At 38.6% G+C, this 24,809-nt stretch overlaps 1 protein-coding gene across 2 annotated transcripts in view; it reads right to left on the reverse strand.

The window, feature by feature from the left end:
* Positions 1 to 24,809, reverse strand: part of Nedd1 (NEDD1 gamma-tubulin ring complex targeting factor) — a 41,577-nt gene that overhangs the window by 12,652 nt on the left and 4,116 nt on the right. For both annotated transcript variants that reach the window (XM_055627823.1, XM_055627822.1), the window contains exons 3-9: positions 22,651 to 22,745; positions 19,022 to 19,138; positions 15,966 to 16,106; positions 5,699 to 5,928; positions 3,973 to 4,174; positions 3,437 to 3,620; positions 2,088 to 2,216 (exon numbers count right to left, since the gene is read on the reverse strand). In XM_055627823.1, the coding sequence (XP_055483798.1) occupies positions 2,088 to 2,216; positions 3,437 to 3,620; positions 3,973 to 4,174; positions 5,699 to 5,928; positions 15,966 to 16,106; positions 19,022 to 19,138; positions 22,651 to 22,745 (1,098 nt within the window). The remainder of the gene's footprint in view (positions 1 to 2,087; positions 2,217 to 3,436; positions 3,621 to 3,972; positions 4,175 to 5,698; positions 5,929 to 15,965; positions 16,107 to 19,021; positions 19,139 to 22,650; positions 22,746 to 24,809) is intronic.

Here is a 24,809-nt window from a genome sequence, read left to right on the forward strand (position 1 = left end):
AGAAAGAAAGAAAGAAAGAAAGAAAGAAAGAAAGAAAGAAAGAAAGAAAGAAAGAAAGAAAGAAAGCAAAAAGCTGTAGCAACTTGGGCTTCTATTCACCGTCTCAAGAGAGAGTACAGAGCCTGGCACTCCTGAGCATGTGTGAAGTCAAGCATCAACATGAGCCTGGTTCAAGTCTCCCTTCTCCCTCTCCTTCTCTTAGTTCCCTACAGAATAGCAAATATGCAGGATCATCCCAGGGTCACGAAAAGAAGACAGCATTGCATGAACAAGCCGTAAAAAATGGGTGCTCACGTTCAACAACCCAGTTTCACTTATTCCATTTGGTATCTATCTGATTTGGGACAAGCTTCCAATAGAGTTAATCTTTAATTTTTACATATTTACACTAGAAATAATGCCTTGATTATCTCACAAAGTTCTTTGAGTAATTAACAGAAATAATATTTTACAAGTATTACAATGTTATAAAAACACATGGCTTTATTAATACTAACTCGAATCACAGACTACTGCAATATTGCAATTATTCATTTTACCAATATATAACAAAAACTGTGAACTCAATGTCAGCACATTAACAGAAAAATAAGCAAACATACTAGAAAATACACCAGAAAAACAAATGGCCAATAAGTCAACGATTACCTGATCAGAAACCTTGCCTATCTGCACGTGTATTCATCCAGTAACTACATTCATACATACATACTGATACACTCCAGACTCACACTCTCTCCACTCACATGCACACATGTACGCACGCGCGCGCACAAACACACACACATACATACACATACACACACACACACACGTGAGCACACACACACAGACTTTTTTAGCTCTTGGATTCCTCTTAATATAAAAATAATTTTTATTTAACAGATAAAGAAGCTGACGCACAAAGATTATGAATTTTACCCTTGAGACTAAGACCAATTCCTCATCAACAAAAACAAGCATTATATTTGTCCTGGCTTTCCTTAATCACTGCTTCATAGCTGGGCAGTGGTTGCTCACGCCTTTAATCCCAGCACTCAGAAGGCAGAGTCAAGCAGATCTCTGAGTTTGAGGTCAGCCTGGTCTACAGAGTGAGTTCCAGGGCAGCCAGGCCTACACAGAAAAACCCTGTCTCAATAAACAAAAACAAAACACTAACAAAAATGAAAAAAAAAAAAAAAGCCCCCTTTCAGTCTTAAATACAAAAGTTGCTCTTTCTTGTGTGTGTATTTAAATCCTCTACTAAGAACATTAAGATTCTTTTTGGCTTTCCATTATAAATAAAACAGTAAACACAAATCTTACAGATGTCTCTGAATATTTTCTGAGGTAAATTGGTAGAAATGGAATTAACAGGCCAGAAAATATGAATAATTTAACTGTCAAACTGCTCTTCAGATATCTGCCTGGATCACTGATACTGCTATTAGCACTAAAGCCATTAAGGAGTGTGAGCCTCAGAAGAACAGAAGAAGCACAGCTGGACGACGGCATATGTTGTGCCCACACATCAAGGAGGCAAAGGCTTCTTTTCAATGGTGACATCTACAGGGTAATGGCAGAGATGATATACCATACACACGAAATTATCATGGACAAGTGTATCAGAAAGAGGCAGTCATTACCTAGCCATGAAAACACTGAATAGCAAATAAATACTAGTAATCTTTACTTTTACATACCAAACACCCGAAATTCTAGGGAGGTTTATTTGAAGTAGATGTAAGTCAGAGATTGCTTATAGTGGTAGAAATTTCCTTAAGAAATTATGTTGGCAGCCAGACACAGTGGCACATTCCTGTAATCCCAGCACTCGGGGAGGCAGGCAGACCTCTGTGAGTTCGAGGGCAGCCTGGCCTACAAAGTGAATCTGGGACAGCCAGGGCTACACAGAGAACCTTGGGTGGATGCAGGTGGAGGAGATAATGTATGTACAAAGGCGGCATTAGCATGGTAACTTCTCACATGTTACCATGTGAGAAGATCCAGGAAAGATCCAACTCAAGACCTGAGGAAATGAACCACTGTATGATTCAGACCCATATCTAACAGCAGCAAGAGACTATGCCGTATCTGAATACACTTACCATCTCTAATAGGTGAGAACATGTCACCTAAACTACTTTTCCCAGTATCATCAAAGCTGGAGAACTCTTGACTTTTTCCACCATCTGTTTCCTTGGATAAAGAATCAGTATTTTTGCTTCGAAGCAAGCCTTGGAAGAATTAGATACAAGAGTCAGTGTTATTACATACACCTAAATAGCTGCTAACTTGGAAGCTAGATTATAAAACAAGCATTACCCATGTTGTTAAAATTTTAAAACTGAGCATCAAGAAAAGCAGCAGAATCTGTCAATGAAGGGCTTTTCAAAACAAAAAGCAGAATCACTCAGGAAACTCACGGAAAAGCTTTGTAATACAGCCAATTCAGGATTTTAATAGACATTATTCAGTTATATTTAAAAAATAATTTCCTCCAAGTAAACAGCCACAGTGTTTGTCTCCAAGTTCTTAGAAACGGACCTAGTCATTTTTCTGTATGTTGTGACTATTCTGTAAGAGTGACACAGGCTGTCAGAGGAAACCAATAATGAAAACCGCTACTTCACCCTTCCAACGTCTGCACATCAAAGTTCTGCAGCTACTTAGAAGTAGTAAATTCACACTGAAGAGCAAGCACTTGACCTGCAAGGTAAGCCAAGGTACTTGCATCACTGAATATACGGTATTACAGGCAACGCGCAGCACAGCCACTACACTGCACCTTCCTCTGACCTAGCAGGGTCAACAGGATGATCATTAGAGATCACCTACACACTATTAACTTTCAGTTAACAAATGACAGTTTAATGTGTGCCAGGCACTAGTCAGCATTTCAAAATATTTATCCTACCACCTGATTCCCTTTTCATTTTGAGATATGAAACATAAAGAACCAAGAGAGAGGGAGGGTGCAACTGGGAGGAGTTGAGGGAAGCAGCTTCATCAGGACATATAATGACATATATAATAATTATTATATAAATAATATATAAATTGTACAAAAAATTTAAAAAGAACCATGAATAGCTCTTCATCTTGTCTTTGATGTTTTACTTTTTTGACTATAAGGTTAAACCAGACAGCATTGAGGTTCCTACTCTCTGCTTATGACGTATAAGAAAATCAACCAGTCTGAGGGAGTGTTAAGGACAAATGACTTCTAGTATTCCATGTCTAAAATAGTCACTAAACTTTCTCACAACAGAAATTCAGCTGAAGAAAGTGCTCTCAAGAGCTCTTTAACAAGGCGAAGTTAATAAGCTTCTTTTTTTCAATGCTAGCTGCTAATCAGTTTTGCCTAAGTACTCAAATGAGTCCCAAGTTCTTGAAGAAAGTGCTAGTTTTGGGAGAAAGACAAAGCCCTCAGATCACTCGGCATAAGCAAAATTACCTGCTTCGTCCTGAGCAGCCACTGCTCCTTTGCCCACAGCTGTCGTCACGGGCTGTGGGAGCACTGTGGCAATGGAAGGGGCGGGTGCTTCTCTGACAGCTCCAGAACTCTGGGCAGCAGCAGTGCTGCTGCTCCGCTTGTTCACTGCTGGGGTCTTATTTGAGCAGCCTTTATTTAAACTCGCCTGGATGGGATAGAATGTTTAAAGGCTCAGGTTACTAATGTGTCATACATTAATATTTTATAAGTGCCCTGCTAAATTAAAAACTTAATTTTTCTTCTTATAAATCTGAAGATTGCTGGTATATCTGAATTTTGCTCTAAACAACAATGTATTTTAAAATAACCTTGATTAGAGTGTACAGAAGAATTAAACACCAAAGAACTTCAAATCAAGTCTCAAATGGATTTATTCTAAAACTATGTCTAATGTCACCATGAAGCAAGACAACGCTGTGATTAGTTGACAAGACAATTACCCATTTCTGAGCTAGGAATTTTTAGTAAATTAGAAAATGTTAAAAACAGTAGCTCACCTTCGTCAGAGATGTGGAGTACTGAAATGCTATACATTGCACAGATGTCTTGTGGGCATTGATGGTTTTCACGGGTGATTTCAGCATCCTTAAGTCATACTGATATATTTTCCCACGGGAAGACCCAATAGCCAGAGTGGCTCCATCCGGCATAAAATCCACTGCAGTGAGAGGAGCGTCGGCCACTAAAGTTTTCACTAGCCTTTGGAAAAGCAGGAGAATATGCCATACATTAGTGTCCACAGGAATATAAGCTAAGATGACAACCAATTCATCAAAAACACCAAGTCAGATCTGCTCAAACAGCACATTCCCCAAATACTTGTGTAAAGCAGTTTGAAATATGTCTTAGAGACACACAGCTAACAAAATGACCCGTAACAAACGGAACATTCTAATCCAGTTTTCCTCTCACACCACCAAGGCATAGTTTACATTTTTCAGGTAGATCTCCTATTTCCTGGAGCAGGTAGACTGTGACAGCCAATGTGATGACTGGCAGCCAGCCTCAGGGCTGAGCAGGCACCACGTATCCAGTTTCAACTTAGTGGCCTGCTTGTCCCTGGGGTACTTCGACCTTCCACAGGAGCAGATGTTCCTCTGTTCTCAGCTGTACATCTCTTGACCAAAAAGCTAAAAGCAATAAAGTTCATGTGGCTGGACCTCAGCCAGCCAAGGGAAACTGATGTGCTCTTTGCTGGTCTATCTGGTACCACAGAAGAAGAAAAACAAAACAAAACAAAAACGGCTTGCTGAAGTAGAGGCTGTCAGTGAATTGTTTTAAAATAGAAGATGGTGAAACAGGTCACAGTAACTACTGGGGTACTGCCACAAGGCCAGAATTTGGTATCTTCCCCCACAGTAACGTAGAGTACATCAGCATTCTACATGATCTTTAAATACTGCTTAGCACTGATTAAATTCTAGCAGCCATTTTTTTTTTAATTCTAAATTAAGCACAGTTATCACAAAAGCAGAATTTGAATGGTTCAAATCTTATCTACCTAAGCAGGGGCAATATTTCTTAGGGATATGTGATGCTGTCTGGAGACTATCGTACTTAGCAAATGCCCCTCGGCTTAGAGGGGAGAAACCCAGGACAGTGCTGAAATATATTAATGCTCAGAGCAGCACTCCATAACAAAGGCCAAATTGTAATTAGCTTAGAAACTTCAATACAGAAAAGAATTTTAAAACAAAATTGCTTTTAAAAAGTATATTTTTATTTTACAAAAGAATCTTAAGACTGATAAAATAAAGATGTTCAATGAAGATTTTCTCTCTTTCTGTCTATCTCTGTCTCTCTCAACACTCATGGTCTAAAAGTACTCTAATGTCCATGCCAGTCGCTTCTGTCTAAGAAAACCGAAAATGTCTGTATTGGATACATCAAATGCACAAATATCAGATCCCCTTAATAGTAATCAGATACCTGTGTAAGCCACAAACACATCTGTTAATGAAATAGCTGTCACTAAAGTAAGGATGTGCTAGGGCTAGGAATGTAGTGAATACAGTGGATACAGTGCTTGCCTAGCATGCATAAAACCCTAGGTTTGATCCTAAGCACCACATATTCTGGGTGTGGCGACATATACCTGTAATCCCAGCAGCCCACAAGAGGATCAGAAGTTCAAGGTCATCTTTAGCTATCTGACAAGTTTGAGGCCTACCATGGCTATGTGAGACCCTGTCTCAAAGCAGACACTCATGACAACACACTTACTTCTTACTTGAAGTGTCATAAAGGATGATTCTTTTGTCCAGGCCTATGGTCACAAACAGTAATTCATTGACAGGAGAGAAGCAGATGCCTGAGGCTGGAGCTTTGTGTGTACTGTCAAAGCTATGGTATGAACTCTGACTGTTCACATCCCAGAGAGTCACTACTCCGTTATCTGAAACGCTGCCCAGGAGAGACTTCCTAAACAAGGAGTACTTCACGTGCCGGACAGGCTGCAAGATAAAGAAAGGAACTGATGTGACTGCAACATTCATGAACACGACTAAACTCCACCAACTCTGTCTACGCCAGGCTAGGTATCCTCTGAGTTAATAAAAGACAGACATGCTTTGGTCACAAACTCCACCATGATATTTAGTGTGCTTATAAGACGACCCTGCAACATTTAAATACTCTGTTAGTTGAGTATCTGTCATTATTTTATCATTTTGGAGAATACAGCTTCTTCAATCTCCTCCATTTCAGAGGAAAACTGCTAATGTAACACAGCGACACTGACTACATTAATTAACGAGGGATAGAAAAGTCACCATAAACACAGGTTCCCAACCACAGTCAAATCACAGGAGAACAAGTGGAGAGAGTGAAGTTACTTTGCGCTCTGTTCCTCTATAACCCTTAGACACTGGCATGTATTGGTCTGTGTGGGCCTGTGGAGCTGATGATCCAACACAAAAAGCAACACAGTAAGCTCTAAGTACAACGGAGGGATTGGCAACCTCTAGACAAGACAGGCTAAACCTCCTCTTGGAAACATCAGCCTGAGGGCAGTGCTGGACATTGTTTCAACAGTAAGTCCCATCAGAAGACAGGCCTCCTTTCCAGTTTATCTGGACCAGAAAATTGATTGAATTATACCTACCTTTCCTAAAATACTGTTTTCAGATTTCTATCGTTATCATAATTAACAGTGCTAATAATAAAACAAAAACAAACATATCAGAATAGGACAAAACAGAAGAAAGAGGGGCCAAGAAAAGACACAAGAAACAGATATAGACACACAGATATACTTGATCGAACATTCGGGAACCCAACAAAATCACACAGCAAAATCTTAGGGCAAATTAATACATAAAACAAAAGTAAAAATTTTTAAAAAATTAAAAAGCCTCAACATGACATTATGAGACAGGAACCTCAAAAATGCCTAACTTCGTTTTCAGTTGGCCATCTACTATGGCCATACCCTATCATACCCTATGCCTCAGAGTAACTGATTTGTTTCCCCTGTAAGACTTCCTTGGAGAAAACTCATTTTTCATTCACAAGTGGTCATCAACATCTTCTGGGCTAGAGATGGGGGCATATGCCCATTCTTTTCAGCTCTCAGACCCCATCTGGCTCAGGCCCTTGTAGGTCCCATACATGCTGCCTCCGTCTGAGTACATATATGCCTTGAGCCTACTGTGTTTCTGAGGCTTTATTTCCTTGTTGTCCTCCCTCCCCTCAGGGTCTGAAACTCTTTCCACTTCCTTCTCCACAGGGTTCTCTGAGCCCTAACTGGAAGGATTTGATAGAGTCACCCCAATTAGGGTAGAGGGCTCCAAGGTCTCTCACTCTTGCTTTGCTGCATAGTATCTGGCTGTTGGTCTCTGTATTGGTTCCCATCTGCTGCAGCGGGAAGCTTCTCTGTTGATGGCTGAGCAAGGCACTGATCAAGAGTATAGCAGAATGTCATTAGGAGTCATTTTATTGTTTCATTCCTTTTATACAACAGTAGTATTTACTTTTCCCCTAAGTCCCTGGGCTAGTCAGTCTCAAGTTCTTGTTCACCCAAGCAGCATCACGTATAGAGTAGGCCTTAAATCAAATTGATTACTCCCACAAGCTTTGAACTCCACTGCACTACTGTACCAGTACTAAAACTTCATTTAGTGATGAGACATGTCCAGTTGGAGGTGTCTCCCACAGTATTTGGCAATTTCACTTAGAACGCACACACAGTCTCTCTCCATCTCTTACACACACACACACGTACGTACACACTTTAGAAAGCTTCTACTGTATTAGGTATCTATACAACCCCTCAAATGGCCCTCAATTTAGCTCTCCTTCCCCCTCCCCATATTCTTTCCCTCATTCCCCTTTCTCTTCCCCTCTCTATTTGATTCTCCTGTTCTAGTCCCCACCCCAACTCCAACCACCATTCATCCATAACTATCTACTCAATTTCCCAGCCCTAGGGAGATGCATCATTCCCCAGTCCCTTACTCTACACAGAAGTTCTCAATCTGTGGGTATCAACCCCTTTGAAAACTATTTCACAGGGATTACCAAAGACCATCCTGCATATCAGATATTTATATTATGGTTCATAACGTTAGCAAAATTATTGCTATGAAGGGGCAACAAAAATAGTTTTATGGTTGGGGGGGTCACCACAATATGAGGAACTGTATTAAAGGGTTGCAGTATTAGGAAGGTTGAGAAACAACCTCTGTGATTCCATATATTATAGTTTGTTTAACTTTGACTTAACTAACATCCACATATAAATGAATACATGCATTTTTCTTTCCGGGTCTGGGTTACCTTGCTCAAGATGGTTTTTTTTTTTTTTCCTAATTCCACACATTTACCTGTCAATTTCATGATTTCAGTTTCTTTAATGATGGAGTTGTATAAATGTACTGCATTTTCTTTATCCATTCATCTGTTGACAAGATGTCTAGCTTGCTTCCAATTTCTGGCTATTATGAACAGAGCAGCAATTAACAGACCTAAGCAAGTGTCTCTGTAATAAGATGAAACATTCTTTAGGTATATGTCCAAGACTGGTATAGCTGGATCTTGAAGAAAATCAATTCCCATTTTCCCGAGAAACCACCACACTGATTTCCATGGTAGCTGAATAAGTTTGCATTCTCACATCCTCGCCACATGAGCAATGAATTTATTTATCTTGGCCATTCTGACTGGAGTATGATTATTTGCATTTCCCTGACAAGTCAGGATTTTTGACCATTTAAGTGTTTCTCAGCCACTTGAGTTTCCTTTTTTGAGAATTCTGTTTATAGATCTGTACCCCATTTTTAAATTGAGCTATTTGCTTGAGGTCCAGTTTTTTGAGTCCTTTATATATTTTGAACATTAGCACTCTATTTGGATACACAGTTGGTAAAAATACTTTCCCATTCTGTATGCTGCCACTTTGTCCAAATGCTGTTGTTCATTGTTTTACAGAAACTTTTTAGTTTTATCAAGTTAAGAAAATTTATTAATTGTCAATCTTAGTGCTTGTGCTAATGGTGCTATGTTCAGAAAGTCTTTTCCTGTACCAATAAGTTCAAGCTACTCGGCACTTTCTTTTGTATCAGATTCAGTGTATCTGGCCTTATGTTTAGGTCTTTGATCCATTTGGAGTTGAGTTTTGTGCAGGGTGAGATATACAGATCTATTTGCATTCTTCTATATATAGCCATCCAGTTAGATCAGCACCATTTGTTGAAGATACTGTTTTCCAGTGTGCATTTCTGGTTTATCAAAAGTGAGGTGTATAAATTAGTTGTGTGATTTATGTCTGGATCTTCAACTTGATGAGCAATATGAACATATATTTTTAAGACCCATAAATGTATGTTAAACATCTATTCTTTACTCCTTTGAAAATATCACTTCTGCTCTTTCAACATCTATTAAACCATTATCTCTTTAGAATATTAAGACATTGGCCATGATCCCAGATAAACAAAGTACTAATCTGCTACACCATGTAAAATTAATAATGTACTTTGGTATGAGCAGCACCTAACTTATTAAGCAATTATCTTGTCTGGCACTTTAAGTATCAAAGTTAATTCTCATATCCACTATAGGTACTTGGAAGAAAATTTAAGTAATAAGAGAATAAATTCATCAGTAATCTTAGCTACTATAGAAAAACTCCTTAAAGTACACCTTTCTATACATGTGAGTACAGTGGAATAGAACCACTAGCTGGGATTACATTCTACTATGACACAGTCATGTCATTAAAAGGTCTTCCATTTGATTTTACAGCTGGATAATATAAAAATGAACATCTATACCAATTTATCTCCTCCAGTTTCCAACAAATCTATCATTTTCTTAAGTTGTTAATTTGAGATAATTTATATTTCTGTTGTTCAATGCTCTTCAGATACTAGGTTGAGAATACTAAGTAAGCATTATTTATTTTTCTTATGAATTGTCTATGAATCTACTTTGCCTATTTTCTATTGAGATATTAAGAATTTTAAATGCTAATTTACAGCTGTTCTTAAAGTAAGGCCATAAATGCTGATGTACACTGCACATATTTTCTCCACTTCTTTTTAGTGTTGTTGATTCTTTTCCTGTCAGAGACCTAGGCTACAGATCTCTGAGAAAGTCTTAAGGCTTCTGGATACGCCCTTCCACCTCTGGACTCTCCTCTCCAGTTCAGGGAGGTAGAGGTGGGGTTTCAGCATTCCATATTTCCCTTACCTAGCCAAGGGCACTCCTCCAGAAAGAATGAAATCCTTTCAGATCCTTGGATCTTTCTCTCTGGTTAACACCAAAGCTACTAACTAGAGACGTTCATCACTGAGAAGGCACAAAGGTCTACCCTTGTCTACTCTGGACATAATTCCATTCTATCTTCTGAGAGCTGTTCAGAGAACATCAGTCCCTATTTCACCCTAACTTGTGGCATCTCCCCAGATGCCAGTGGAACTCTTTCCCAAGTTACCACTGCCTGGTCCTTGGGCCCATTCATCCTCCCACAAACTCATTTATCAATCTAAGAAGTTCTTTCAGCTCACCGTCTTCCTTCTCCATGTTGAAGCACAACAGCTGCCAAATCTCACTGGATTACTAAGTAAACACATACACTATTTAATCAAATTAAGATTTTTATAATATAAATTATGCATTCTTGATCATTATTAATTCTGTTACTTTAAAAGAACTAACATTCTACTGTATTCCACAGTCAAAAATCACAAAATAAAAGAATGCTTTAAATGAGTAGTTTTCAACCTTCCTAACACTGTGACACTTTAACACCATTCTTCATGTTGTAGTGGGTCCCCAACCATAAAATTATTTCATTGCTACTTTATAACTGTAATTTTGCTGTTATGAATTATAATGTAAATACAGATGTGCAGGGTTGTAACCTACAGGTTGAGAACCACTGCTTTAAATGACAGTCCTTTGCTGTTTTTTCCCCACGGTCTGTAAAACATTAATTTTGTATTTTACTGTATTTTATATCTTTGAGGTTTTGAAATCAAAGATCGAGGACTACTGTAGTTTCCTAGACCTGGCACTTGCTGGATACCTAAGTTTGAAAGTTTCCTTTTTTTTTTAAAATGTAGTTTCTATTTTGTCATTTTTATGTAACACTTATTTTTCAAAGTTTAAGTATTTTTTTGTCTGGTGTTCCCTGGGGATTCTAAACAGCTGAACACCAGAAACATTGTTAACTTGCTTTCTGGGCCACCTCTTCAGCTTGTGGGCTTGTGGTTCAGCTACAGTTCATCAGCCTTAAATGGACAGAGCCTAGAGACTCAAGCACATGCAGCAGTTCTGAGTTACTGATCTAAGAGTAAGGTGCACAGTTTAAATAAGATCCACATACCCAATCACTGTTTTTGCTTGGGGACAGGGGCAGCATGGAGGCAGTTAAAGGCTCCTGATCATGTACATGAATAAGCAGGCTGTTATATGGTGACTTGAGGCTGTCTATTAAAGATGTTGCTGGGGACCATGGATCCCACAGCTTGAGTTTCACCTTTAGTTCTTTCAAGATTCTTAGGTGCTTGTATGTAATGAGCCTGCATACCTTTCCTCTGGTTAATCTACTGTCGGTTCTTTCTGGCAGATTCAATTATTAACCTACAGAGAACAGACTGGGAATCTGTCTGCTGGGTTAATTTGTCCTTTGCAAACTTACTTTTTGTTTTCTTTCCCTTTGCCAGGCATCTTACATTCTGAAGATAAGATGCTCCTAACTGAATTAAGACAGGAACAGGAGAAATATTATTCATTAAACCTCCTACTCACTGATCTTTATTTAGATTCACAGAGCTCAGAACATCTGCTGCCTGTTGGTACCTTCAGAGAAAGTCAAAGAACCAGATACCTCAGGACTAATGATGGCTCTGGTGGCCCTCACTGTCTGCAACTAACAGTGAACCTGCTCCTAAATTTTATCAAAAAAAGTCAAAATCATAAGAGATTTCCCTAATATTATTAAAATATAGTGCTGGTTGTGATTATAAAAAATTGGGAAAAGATCTAGAACAGAAGAATCTTTTGGTAAACAGTGACATAAAGTAGTAAAACGCATACAAACAATGAAGATTAGTTAGGAGGATTAATGTAAGCATAACTGGGACACAATACAATGACAAAAGGCAGAAAACCAGTTTAGACAAAGAAAATTACTGTGTAAGAAAGACAAAGCTATATATGGAAACACATAAGATAATACTTTTCAAATAATTTCCATTAATGTTAAAAAAATAAAAACATAAATAATATCTTTGAAAATAAGTATAAATTATCAACTTATTTTATACTTACATAATAATAAAACTGCTTAAGAATATAATACAGGGGCTAGGTAAGAATATAACAAATGCTAAGGAAATACAAAGATTATTAAGGATGTGTTATCGTATCAAACATTTTCCCCAATATAAATTATACTAATGCTCCTGTAAGCTTAGTCTAGAAATAAAGCTCTGTAGTCACATATTTAGTATAAATCCATGTAAAATACAAAGAAAATTATACTTAAAAAATTTCTGGAGTGCCAGGAATACAACTCAGGACTTGATAGTGTTTCTACAGCAGAGGTATATCCCAGCCCTAAGCTCATTCTTTACAAAATAATTATCATTTTAAAAGGTAATTGCTTACATTTACAACATCTCTCTACTCAAGCAGGCTTATTAATATTTATAAAATCTATATATTAAACAAAATTTCACTTAAAGAAAACAAATGGGTTTAAACATGTACTGTGGTATATTTTTAAATCTCATCTGCTTTACCTAAAATTTTCTTTTTAATCTAAGGCATCTGTAACACAGATCCACATTTTTAACTGCTTGGGAAAAGGCAACAGGAGTTAAACTGAGTGAGTTGACATGCAATTACATCTTAGGAAGCCTTCAGCCAGCAGCTCCTCAGAAGCAGTGCAGCTCCTTTTTTCCTTAGAGAAAGACAAAAACTAATAGCTTCAATTCAACTCAGACATTTCAAAGTAAGACTTTAAATATATTCAGGCAGCATCATTTCTGATACGAATATCAGTCTGGTGTAGATTCAGTGAGATGCCAAAGATCTATCACTTTCTCTAAAAAGCCATTTGGGTGATTAGTACAACTTCAAATACTTGGTTGTTTATAAAAACAAAAATAAAATTTTGAATTTGATCATGGATATATCCTAACTACTACTTTTTCTCAATAAACCAGAGCCTAGGCACAGTAAAAATCAACCAACATAAAACTGAGCTGAACAATGGTATATCTGAATTTAAAAACATCAGTGTGATACACTTTCTTATCAACTACTTAAAATTTTAAATGAGTACTTAATATGTTTAAACTCTTAATTGAGTTTTAAGAAAGCGTATAAGAGAATTTTTAAATAAATACAAGTGACAATTCTGTGCTTGTGGTAATAATAGGTAAACTGCAATTGAGTTGTAAGAAAAAGCTAATGTAAAAATGCCCAAGTACTTCAATTATGTGACGTAAACCCAGAGTATGCAGAATCAGTACACTGACTTTCCTAAGAGATATAGAACTGATCTCTATGGACAAAGTGGCCAACTTCTATTTCCTTGCCTAAGTGTTTTTCTCTTAATGGTATAGCTTACCAAAGAATATAAAATGGTGTATAAAAAAAAAAAAAAAAAAAAAAACAACCTCATTTGTCCCAGGAGGAGTAGAGAGTTGAGGGGAGTACATAAACTGAAGATGTTTAAACCATGTTGAGGAAGTAAATCAGAGAAGTGATTTTAATGTCTTGATATAACAATTCATTAAAAACTCCCTACAGCAGCTGACACTCATTGATCTCTTAGCCTAGTGCTGCAAAGTAAATACAAAGCCCACTACAGCTCCTGCAGAGGTGAAACTGCCCCAGGAGGTAGCATGCCTAGGGTAAGCTCAAGTTCTGACTGGTTTGGACTCACAGTGGAGATGAGCTCTGTGCATTACTGTTTTCCCAAACTAGAAAACTTAATTCAGTTTTCTGATGCAAACTAATCAATTAAAATTCCCTGAAAAATTAACTGTGCTGCAATCCATCACCTAAGATTTTAAGGGCTTTGTTCTTTTCATGTGAGAAAGGGATATGAATAAACATTACATCCTCCATCTAGTGTCTTATCTACTAGTTGTGGCTACAGGAAAGGAGTGAGGAGGAGCCCTACAGGGGGAATAGTAGGACCCCAGATCTTTGGAGAAGGAAAGGGAAAAAACAGAAGTGGAGGGCCTTACCTAGGGAGGAAGGGTAATACAAAGGGAGGAGGTTAAATAACTTTGAAGATGCTTGAAAAAGCCAATGGGAATTGTATTATTTTATGTTTACATAAAATTACATATATGTACGTATACACACACACACAGGCACAGACCAAATAAACTTATACCACTTGAGGTGATAATGTTTCCAAAAGCCATAGACAAATGGTTCTCAACCTGTGGATCATGACCACTCTGAAGGGTCAAATGACCCTTTCACAGAAGTTGCCTAAGAGTATGATTCATAACAGTAGCAAAACTAGTTAAAAAGTAGCAATGAAAATAATTTTAAACAAGGTGTGGTGGTACACACCTGTAATCCTAGCACTCAGGAAGGCAGAGGCAGGTGGATCTCTGTGAGTTCCAGGCCAGGCTGGTCTACAAAGCAAGTCCAGGACAGCCAAAGCTACACACAGAGAAACCCTCTTAAAAAAAAAAAGAAAAACTGTTATGGTTGGGGACCCCACGACATGAGGAACTGTATTCAAAATCACAGCAGTAAGGTTAAGAAGCACCACTTCACAGTACTAAGCATGAAACTGCCTTCTGACGATTGGTCAGGGAAGTCCAAAAGACCCCCAGACAGCACAGGCTATGGCCAATGCCCTTTGTTGCCCTCCAAAATTGGAAGGTAAGACCCTACTGCTGAAAACACCGCATGTTTTTGTCTCAGGGCTTGAGGAATCAAGCCTGTTCTGACAGGAGCTGGAAGGCCCCTCCCTGAGGATGGGCTCACATCGTCCTAGAAGGTGCTGTGTAAGCTGCCAAAGGAGGAAAGTTCTCAACAGTCCTACCCAGCTGTAATGACAACTGGCCCAGCAGGATACCACAGCAGGGGAATATTGGCACGTATATTTGGGAGTGAACTGACAGTTGTCTATTTGGACTTAAGTCCAAATAGGAGGGAACCAACAGGAGAGAACCTGTGCCTAACACTGTAAACCTGGCCAAGAACCCATGGTCACAGATATGAAAGACATGGCACTATTGCCATTTCCTTAAATTAATATATCTTGCAACTGTGCCCAGAAGCTCCAGATATTCACAATCTTAAGTAATCACTCATGGCTTCCACCAAGCTAGACAGTGAGCCAAGAGGAAGCAAGGCTACAAGAGCAGCGGACCTTCGAGTCAGTCCGTTCTGGGAACTGAAGGAGTGGAATTAACTGTAAGCTCAGACCAACGTACTACGTCAAAGCCTCCATGAGGAGCATGCAGTGTAACTCAGTGACCACTGGGTGTGAAACAGCAAATCGTGGCAAGTCCTCTACATAGGTTATAGGACTCTAGCAAAATACTGAGAGCAGAGCATGAAATACACATGGCCATAACTAGTTTCTACATTACTAAAAAGCCAGGCAAATGTTTACAGGTTTCTTATGTTCCCGAATACAAAGCACAACACAAACACAACATATTCACCTTAAAATTTAACCTTACTGGAACCATCTCTAGAATTTTTCAAATAATGTTAGCAGGGAATGGACTAAGTACAAACAAGTGCATTTTGTTAGAAAAACAGTTATAGGATAGAAAGATAAACTATTTAACTACAGAAGTAAATTCATACAAGTACTCTAGTATATATTAGCTTACTTCCTCTTTTTCAAAAACTACCATTAAAAATTAGCTAGGCATTTTCCAGAAAGCCAAATAAAATTTTTAAATGTTAAAAATTTTAAACTTACTTTTTTACGTAAAATAATTAAAAATATAAGTTATCAACTTCATTAAAAAAAAAAAAAACAAAAACACCATACCTGCTTACTTCCATGGCCAAAAGGTGTACTGGATGTATTAGTGGTTACACTGTGTAAGATAATCTCCCCACTGAGAGACCCAGAAGCAATGTAGCAGTCATTCCAATTGTATGCCACACAAGTTACTTCACGTTTATGATCCTGAAAGAAACAAATTCAGCAACAGCAGCCATTAGCCCCCAAATTGTGATAAACAGAAAATAGCAGTTTGTCAATCAACACCTGTGCTAAAGTTTTCCTTCCAACACAACACTACTGAGCTGATTGGACACCACACAATCAACATGAAGTCTCCGCAGAAGGCAGTTTCTCAGAGCCATAATACATTTCCACGGACTCTGAAACAATAAACAACCTAGAACAGACACTTACTTTAATGTTCACCTTACAGAACTGCCTGCCTCCCACTGATAGATAACATTTACTTCAAGTTAAATGTCTGTTCTTGAGTATTACTGTTCAACTAGAAGACACTAAAATTAGCACCAAAATGACAAAGCAAATGCTAAATAAACAATGAAATTAGGGGATCAAAAGGAGAAAAACATATATCACTGTCAACTGAACTAAGAGAGAGACATAATAGTGAGTTCAACCTTAAAGAAAAGAGAGTGAGGAGTGATAGCACAAGTAATCCCAGCACTAAGGATGGTCATGAGTTCAAGACTAGCCTGTACCACATACAATTCTAGGTTAACCTGGACATAGCAAGGTCTTGTCTTAAAAGACAGATAAGGCAATGAATAAAACAAGACCAGAGTTATGGGAAAGGAAGAAAATCAGACATGACAAAGTGGGAGAAAAAGCAACAACTGAGCTGGTGACAACAGACAGCAGCTGTGTCCACTGGCTGAGTGCCTTCTTGGCTGGGGCTTCACAGACTAGTGGGAATACTAAGAGACCATGTCATTTTCCCATCTATAGAGAGGCACACAAGACATGGAAGCTTGAGCCTGGTGCACCTTACATATGTGCTAAGTGACACACCAGGGTTCAGCTCCAAACGCCAAAACAACAGACTGCCTTCCAAATAGGAACAGACTCTACTTTGAAGAAATGAGAAGTCCAAGTCTTTGAACAAACTGAGTTAACAAGGATTGTTGCCAAACAGCAAATCAGAGATGCTTAGCAGGAACATGTAACACTGATCTCTCTTAGAAGGTAGGGTTTGGGGACTGTTTTGTTTTTCAACAATGTGGTGTTCTATTACTTACTAAGAGAGATATACTAAACTTAGTACACAAGAACTAACAGACTATCAAGACTAGCATAGCTAGGATATCACACTTACAGCTTTATCAAATGACCCTTCAAACACTTCCCCCTTTTCTATCAAAGCAAAACTGCCTCAGGAAAAGAAAATTTTTGACACAAAGAAGTAACATTTTGTGCATTATTGTCATAGGGAATTAAAGTGTGTCATCCAATAGAATTTCTGTGACACTGGAAAGGAGGTGTCTTCCTAATTTCAGCTGTAGAAAATACATCAACAGAAAACATTTACTGTGCACCAACAAATCCCAGAAACCAGTCTCCCATCACTAGGAAGAAGACCGTAGTAGATAAGAAACTCAAAGGCAAAAGAAAAAGTTTTATCAATGAGACAAATGCTTCTAAAATAGACAACACAGCATTCTAAGATTTGAAAGGATATGAAGATAAAAGGCTATTTGAATTAAGAAAACGGAGGACAGAAAATGAGTAGAATATTGCCATTGAGCAATGGAGGAGATGGAGGCCAAGAAGATCTCTGACAGTCTGGTTAGACTCCCCTCTTTTAGCTGAGTGAGACAGTCGCTACTTACTGGGAATGAGTGCATCTCTCTAAGCAATGTGAAGTCAAATAGTGCACAACTGAAATACTACACAAAGAATAAGGTCTGTACATATACAGACCACCATGAAGCTGACAAAGCACAAGTTCATTAATATCTAACCCAGTCTGTCCACCACCCATAAGAATATTCTTCTGCTTTGCAGACGCACTGAAATAAACAGAATAAGCATTTGCAGGCACGTAGCCAGCAGAGTAAGGGACTTAGACAAATGCTAACTATTTCATTAGGAGCAACTCTTCCATTACATGTGTTTTCCAAAGCAGAGTTTAAAGGCTCTTCAAAGTTTAGGTATGCTTAAAATAATAAACTTCCAGAAGCAATTACAGGATTGTGTCTCAGTTTAGTTATGTGAGAGAACTATTCTTCAAAAGGTACCTTTAGAATTAGCTCAATGACGCTAAGACACACATTAAAATGTCTGAGTTTTACTATACCACAGTTTGGAGATGGGATTACTAGAGAGCACACAAGGACACAGATAAAACATTACTGGACACAAAACGATGTCAGACAATGAAGAACATAGCTAACAGTAAAAGGAAGTTCTCTGTGCATGCAGGGGAGGACGTATACACAAATATTTAAAATTTTCTATTAAATATTTTTAAATGACAAACTTACATATAACTTTGCAGTCCCTTCTAAATATTATTAATAATCATAATCATAATCATAATCATAATAAAAGAGTTAAGAAAGTCTCAACCACACTTTCCTGGGATGAGTGTGTTTATTTTCTAAAACTACAAAGAGTTACCTGCGGGAACACTAATTTTAAATAGTAAATTATTTTAACAACTATTTCATTGTTAAGCTTAAAAAGACGCAAGCAAAAATATCCTCAATAGTGGCAGCTAAACGCGCCATGGAACTAAGAGACTAAACCCTCAACCCTGTTACTGAAGTCCAGAACTACATTTTTCCAAAACCCCTTTAAAAAAATTGATGACAAAACTACTTAAAAAAAAAGAAAACTTCAAAGAAGCAGTTCATTCAAAACAACAGAAATACATGGGAAAAAAAAAAAAAGGAAACTGCAACATGCATCAACAACTTTTATGAAGAAAACAAGTTTCAGCTGGACAGCACCTACATCTGCCGCAATAGCTCTCACTTCAATTCTAAAGCACTTCAATTATGAGCGCAAAGTTTGGTAACCATTCCAAAAAGAGTGTGAGCTACTCATTCTATAAACATAGTGTAAATATATTTGCTTACCTTAAGAGAGCGATGAACTCGTTTTGACTTTAAATCCCAAATATTAACAGTATTGTTTAGGCCTCCACTTGCCAAATACATCGATGTAGAATTTAAGTCGACACATGTCTGCTTTTGCTATTTAAACAAACAAATAAAATTAGCTTAGCAGAGCCCAGAGATGATAGATCTTACCCAATACAGTAGTCAGGACTGTGAATTACAAGCATAAAGATGCTGATACTTGCAACTAAAGATTTCACCTCTCATTATCCATTCATTTTAAGAGGTCAAGAAACCAACAAATCTCACCCAGCAATTCTCAAGAATGTCACCAAATCCAGACCTCAGGGACAAATGCTGTGGTGCTATGGCTGACAACTGAGCAGGTGTGAGCATGCAGGAAACCCACTACCAAAGCAAAGGCATACACATAAATCAAGAAACCTGGCCTCACACTGTTCCTCAGTTCAGCAAGGGCACAAATTACCACGGTAAAGTTGCTGAAAAACCCTCAATTCCTTGTCACCCTGGTCCCAACCTATTAACAAGGTCTAGGAAAATCCAATCCTACAATAAATTCCACATGCTTCCCTGCATCTAAATATATTACTGCCACTAACCAAAACTTTGCCCAAATTTAGCAGTAGCCTTCTAACTAGTTTTCCAGTTTCCATTCCTACTTCCTATAAGACCATCCCTCATTAAATAAGAGGACCCAAACAAAACAAAAAAGCACGCCAGAGTTGGGTTTTCAATGGCTTCCAAGAATACGTAGAAGAAACGCCACGCCCATCAACCTGCTGTCTGAGGCACATTTGTCTGGGCCCTGTCCTACTCTGTTCTTATTTTCTTTTTCATGCACTAATTCTCCATCAATAAACAGCCTTGCGTCCTAACACAGCAATCTTCTAACTGCCTCAAGGCTTCGAAATAGCTACTCTCCTAGCCCAGAAGTGAAATTCACTGAACCAAGACTGATGGCTCTGCCTGGTCAAAAGGCGACAAAAGGTTCTTAAAGCAACCTCCGTTGGCCATTTAGTGTAACTTTCTGCAGCAGTATTTTAGTTCTCTGTAAAACGACTTTCCAGGCTCTTAGGCATCTTTGCTCAAAGTTTATTGTCTGCCTGAAATCAGAAAGCCAGTTTCTTAAAAGATTACAACCACATTTAGCCAACAATACAGAATAATGTTATCTGTACAGAACAGCAGAGGCTATCAAGCTATTCTCGCAGGAAGTATGTGCCCCCTAGTGCCATCAGGAACACAGGATCTGGGCACTGTTGCAGCGTTTTATTTAACCTACAGAAGCAGAATGAAGCTACACTAATTAATTGTTCTAAATTCCAGTTGAATGCCATGAAAAACAAAAAAAAAGAAAAATAACAAAGAAGACTTCATGACTTAACCAAGAGGCAAGCTGCGTAGGCTTAGGCCTGTCACTTCACATGTCTGCATGTAAGTCTGAAGCAAAGAGATGAGCACTACATCAACTGTTGCTACCCTGAGTCACGCATCCCCAGACCAGTCTCTGCTCCAAAGAAACTCTTACGATGGTCCCCTTTCCGCATCCTCACTGGACCAATCAAGATTTCTGTTACCATTTAGCCAACAATATCAACTAACACGCATAAAAAGATCAGGAGGCACACCACATCAGTGCTCTCCGTTTTTGCAGGTGTCATCCTAGAAATGAACAGCACTGCAAATCAAAGTGTTCCAATAACCATTACCATAACCATGAAAAGAACAAGTTCAGGACAGTGGCCACCAAAGGCTGATACACTAGGATGTCAGCTGGCACTGGTACAATTATTAAGGGCTCAGAACAAAACCTACACTTAAACCTCCAGCTTACCTGGAGGACAGAAGACCATTTATGTTAACATACTTTAATGCATCTAATGAACTTATATAATTAATAGATATTGTATGGTTTTATAGACTCTGTACCCAGAAGACAAAAAAAAAAAAAAAAAACATGTAATTTCTTAAATCTAAAAACAAAGTGGCTACACTTCAAAGTTATTTTGTAGCCCACTATGGGCATGTTAATACCGTTAATACCAACCTACCACTTCAAAGAGGAAATACACAAAATTAAAAACAAAATCGTCAACCTAAAATTTCATTCTAGAAATAATTTTAAAATAAGTAGGGTGGAAATTTCTTTTCCCAAGCAGAAAAGGCCAGATAGCTCAAACAGCATGTGAGTTAATAGGGCTGGAACCTAACCCAAACAATGACTAGAGTGCTGACATGTCACAATAAATTCCTAATAAATTCCTTTATTTAAAGTGTTTATAAAAGCTTTTGTAACTGCAGTACCTTCAAAATTAGAACTCTAATGAACTCATTTGTCCACCTGCTTTATAATGCAATGTCTTAAATTGGGCAGAGCTAAAATTATACAAAAGAATGGGAATGTTCACCAAGTCCTCAGGATGACTCTCATATGTACACATCATCTGTTAAAGTGTTAAGGTATACAATGGAATTTGAAGTATAAAAGCACAAAGTATACTTTTCTTTTTAAAGTGGGAGGTGTTGAGCTTAGTAGCTCATGCCTTTAATCCAAACACTAAAAAGGCAAAGACAGGTGGATTTCTATGACTTCAAGGCCAGCTTGGCCTAAACAGCAAGTTCCAGACATCCAGAGCTACACAGGAGACTGTCCAAATAAACAAAAACACAATCAAATAGATGAAAAAAGAAAGGGGGGGGGGTGCTGAAGGTGCTAAATGTCAATTTTAAAACACAATGCACCTTGATCTTATGAAGGTTGGAGAAACTGGTCTAGCTTTGACATTAAACTCAGCAGCAGCCTCTGGCCACTCTTCAAAGGACGCCTAGGTCCTGTCACCCTAGTTGCTGTGACCATTATGTAGGAGTGCAGTTTACCTAATGACCAAGGACAGGCTCTTCTTCAACTTAACTTAGCGCCGTCTGCCTCAAACTCCCATTCTGCCTTTATCAGACATTGCCTCTAAGCTTCCACACCTGGGCTGGAAGTGAAATTTAATGAAAGAAAGAAAAGGCAGTAGCAGCAGCAGCAAGAACAAGCTATACTTTTTTTTGTTAGGTGTTATTCTCTTTGAAGAATAGCCTTTGTGAATGTATGAATGGAAATGAGGAAACCAGTACTATCCTGAATGAACTTAAAAAACAAAAGGAGAAAAAATAATATTCAGTGAGAGCTTCACTGTGCGCTGTGGGCCCAGGACTCAGCAAAGAGGCTGATCTCTTTCAGGTGCTTAGGAGGGCTGGGGCAGACGCTTGAGTGCTAAGTGGCCAGCATCTAAAGCAGAAGGGCACCTTCAGAACTAGCCTTTGTTGATGACATTGCACCCAGGGGCAGTTACATCATGAGAGTTCGTAAGGTCAAGTCAGCCTAGTGACCTAGTCATGAGTCAACAAGAGGGGCAACAGAGAGAGGGCCTTCCTAATGAAACCTAAGGTCTCAACTACTCTCCTAGGACACACTTTAATCTCATCTAACAACCTGTTAGGTGAGATAACACACCCGCCCTGTTACTGTATCACTCAGAGTTTAGGTGAAAAATGTCTTTAAACACAAAGGACTGTAACAAGTAAGCCACTGTCACTTAAGCAACTGAGGTTTTAAACAATTTAAAAAGCAAATAACTTACCCCTTCAGCAAGCTCCAAAAGTGGGACGGGTTTACATTTGCAACTTGACACCACTATTTTGTCACCACTGGAAGATGCTGTCACTAGAAAGTTATCTGAATGAAGAGTTAGGAAGCATCAAACAGTCCATGGGCACCCACAGCCCCCAAGTATGGTCATGGGAGCACAGTCATGTAAGCCATCGGGGACAAGTACACAAACACAGCTCATACACAAGCTTTCAAAATGGTTCCAGTTACCAATTACCGATTCTCTTTTTCAGTACTGCAGGGAAGAACCATCCCTTCCAGCTACGCTATCATTGGAAAGCTACTTAGCCCAATGTGAAACACTACTCCCTTCCAGAGCGAGCCAGACGTCTAATTTTATCCTGTCAGAAGTGAGCACGATAAAAGCAGCATATGCAAATAATAATCAGCTTTTTATGAACAAAATCTGTCAGGGACCTACTTATTGATCCAGCACTCAGGACCGACAACATCACTCACTCTCTATTCTTTCCAACAGAAAAATGAAGACTGATATTTTCTCAGGACCAGAATCACTGTTGCATATGCTTCAACCATGAATAAATTCTGAATGACTACCAGAGTAGAGCGAACACAACTGAGTGTGGCTAAATGAAAACAGCATGTTATGAACTTAAACTATTTTAAATTAATCTTAGCTTAAAATTTTAATTACTTTACTCTATATAAATTATACATAAGTAACAAATAAACACAAAACAATGTATTTTAAACCAAAATGATTATAACTGAATTCTGATTTCAAAAGTCATAGCACATTAAACTATCAGAATGCTTTACATTTATTTGTCTGTGTATGCACACCCGCACATCACATTCTGGTTTTGGGAGTCAGGAGACACTCACAGAAGTCACTCTCTCCTTCCAGCAACTGGGTTCAGGAAATTAAGCTCATCAAGGTCAGCAACGAGCATCCTTACCCTCTGAGCCATCTTCCTGTCTCCAAAATACAGGAATTTTAAACTTTCAACTTTAGGAAGCAAGTGTATGCATGGAAGCAACAAAAACATGTAGGTAATACTAACTATATTACTTTGATAGTAGTGTGCATGACAGATGTTTACAACTTGATCAAAAACTGGAGCAGTTTTGGGTGTTTTGTTTGTTTTGTTCTTGTTTTGTTTGTTCTGTTTTTTGATACAGCTCAAATGCCTTCAGAGCTCATCTGGCACCCTCAAACAGCCTTGAGCTTCTGCCCATTCTACTTCTGCCACCTAAATGCTAACATTTCAGGCATGCACTGCGGCGCCTGACAGAACATCTTGCTTACAATCAAGCTTAGGGCTTTACTCATGATAGGCAAAGCCTCTACCAACTGAGTTTCATCCCCAGAAAAAAATACCATTTTAAAAAAATAATAAAGTTTATCTAGTCTGAACCATGTCTGACCTCCACTGGAGTCAAGAACAGCGTCATCTTCTACCCCAACAATGAAGTCTTCAAGTAACTGCGAAGCTGCCATCAACATGAACTGTTCATCATGAAGACAGAGTCCAGGTTTCTCTGGCCCCTGGACTATCAAATGAATCCACATAGTGCTGAAATCCACAGAGCTAGTTGCTAATGCCCTCTCTTCTAACACAACTACAGGCTTGCTTTTTCACTCCAGGTACTTACACATCTCTGAAATGAGCAGGCCCTGGTAAGTGCTGAGTGCAAGTTCCTCTATCAACTACAAAGCAATCTACATGCATCATCTGTAGGGGAAATAAAATCATTTCTACCAACACAGTGCCACAGTGAGACACCATCGACGGCTTCTTTTCTTTGCCACACTTCACTTCTCAGAACTCAGAAAAAGAACCACAGGAAAATAAAAGAGGGGAAACTAGTTTCTAAGTGTTCTTGCAGTTTTCGGAGGCACGAGAGACGTGAGGAACATCACCTAAGGAAACCGTAATAAAGAAAACTAACTTCCTTGGTACCTTGTACTAACCTCGTTCTTGGAATTCATACACTGGACTCTGAGTTGCTGTGTGTGTCTGGAACTCTGTTCTTCAGTAACAACTGGCATGAGGAACCACGGCCTCACTAGCAGCATGGCTAACATGAAGCTCTTTGCACAGAAACAAGAACAACTTTTTAAAGTCACACAGCACTACCTCATTGCCATGCCAGCCATTAAGGAGG

This window comes from Psammomys obesus, unplaced genomic scaffold (genome assembly GCF_907164565.1).
Source record: "Psammomys obesus unplaced genomic scaffold, mPsaObe1.curated_primary_1811, whole genome shotgun sequence".
In the NCBI taxonomy this organism is placed as follows: Eukaryota; Metazoa; Chordata; class Mammalia; order Rodentia; family Muridae; genus Psammomys; species Psammomys obesus.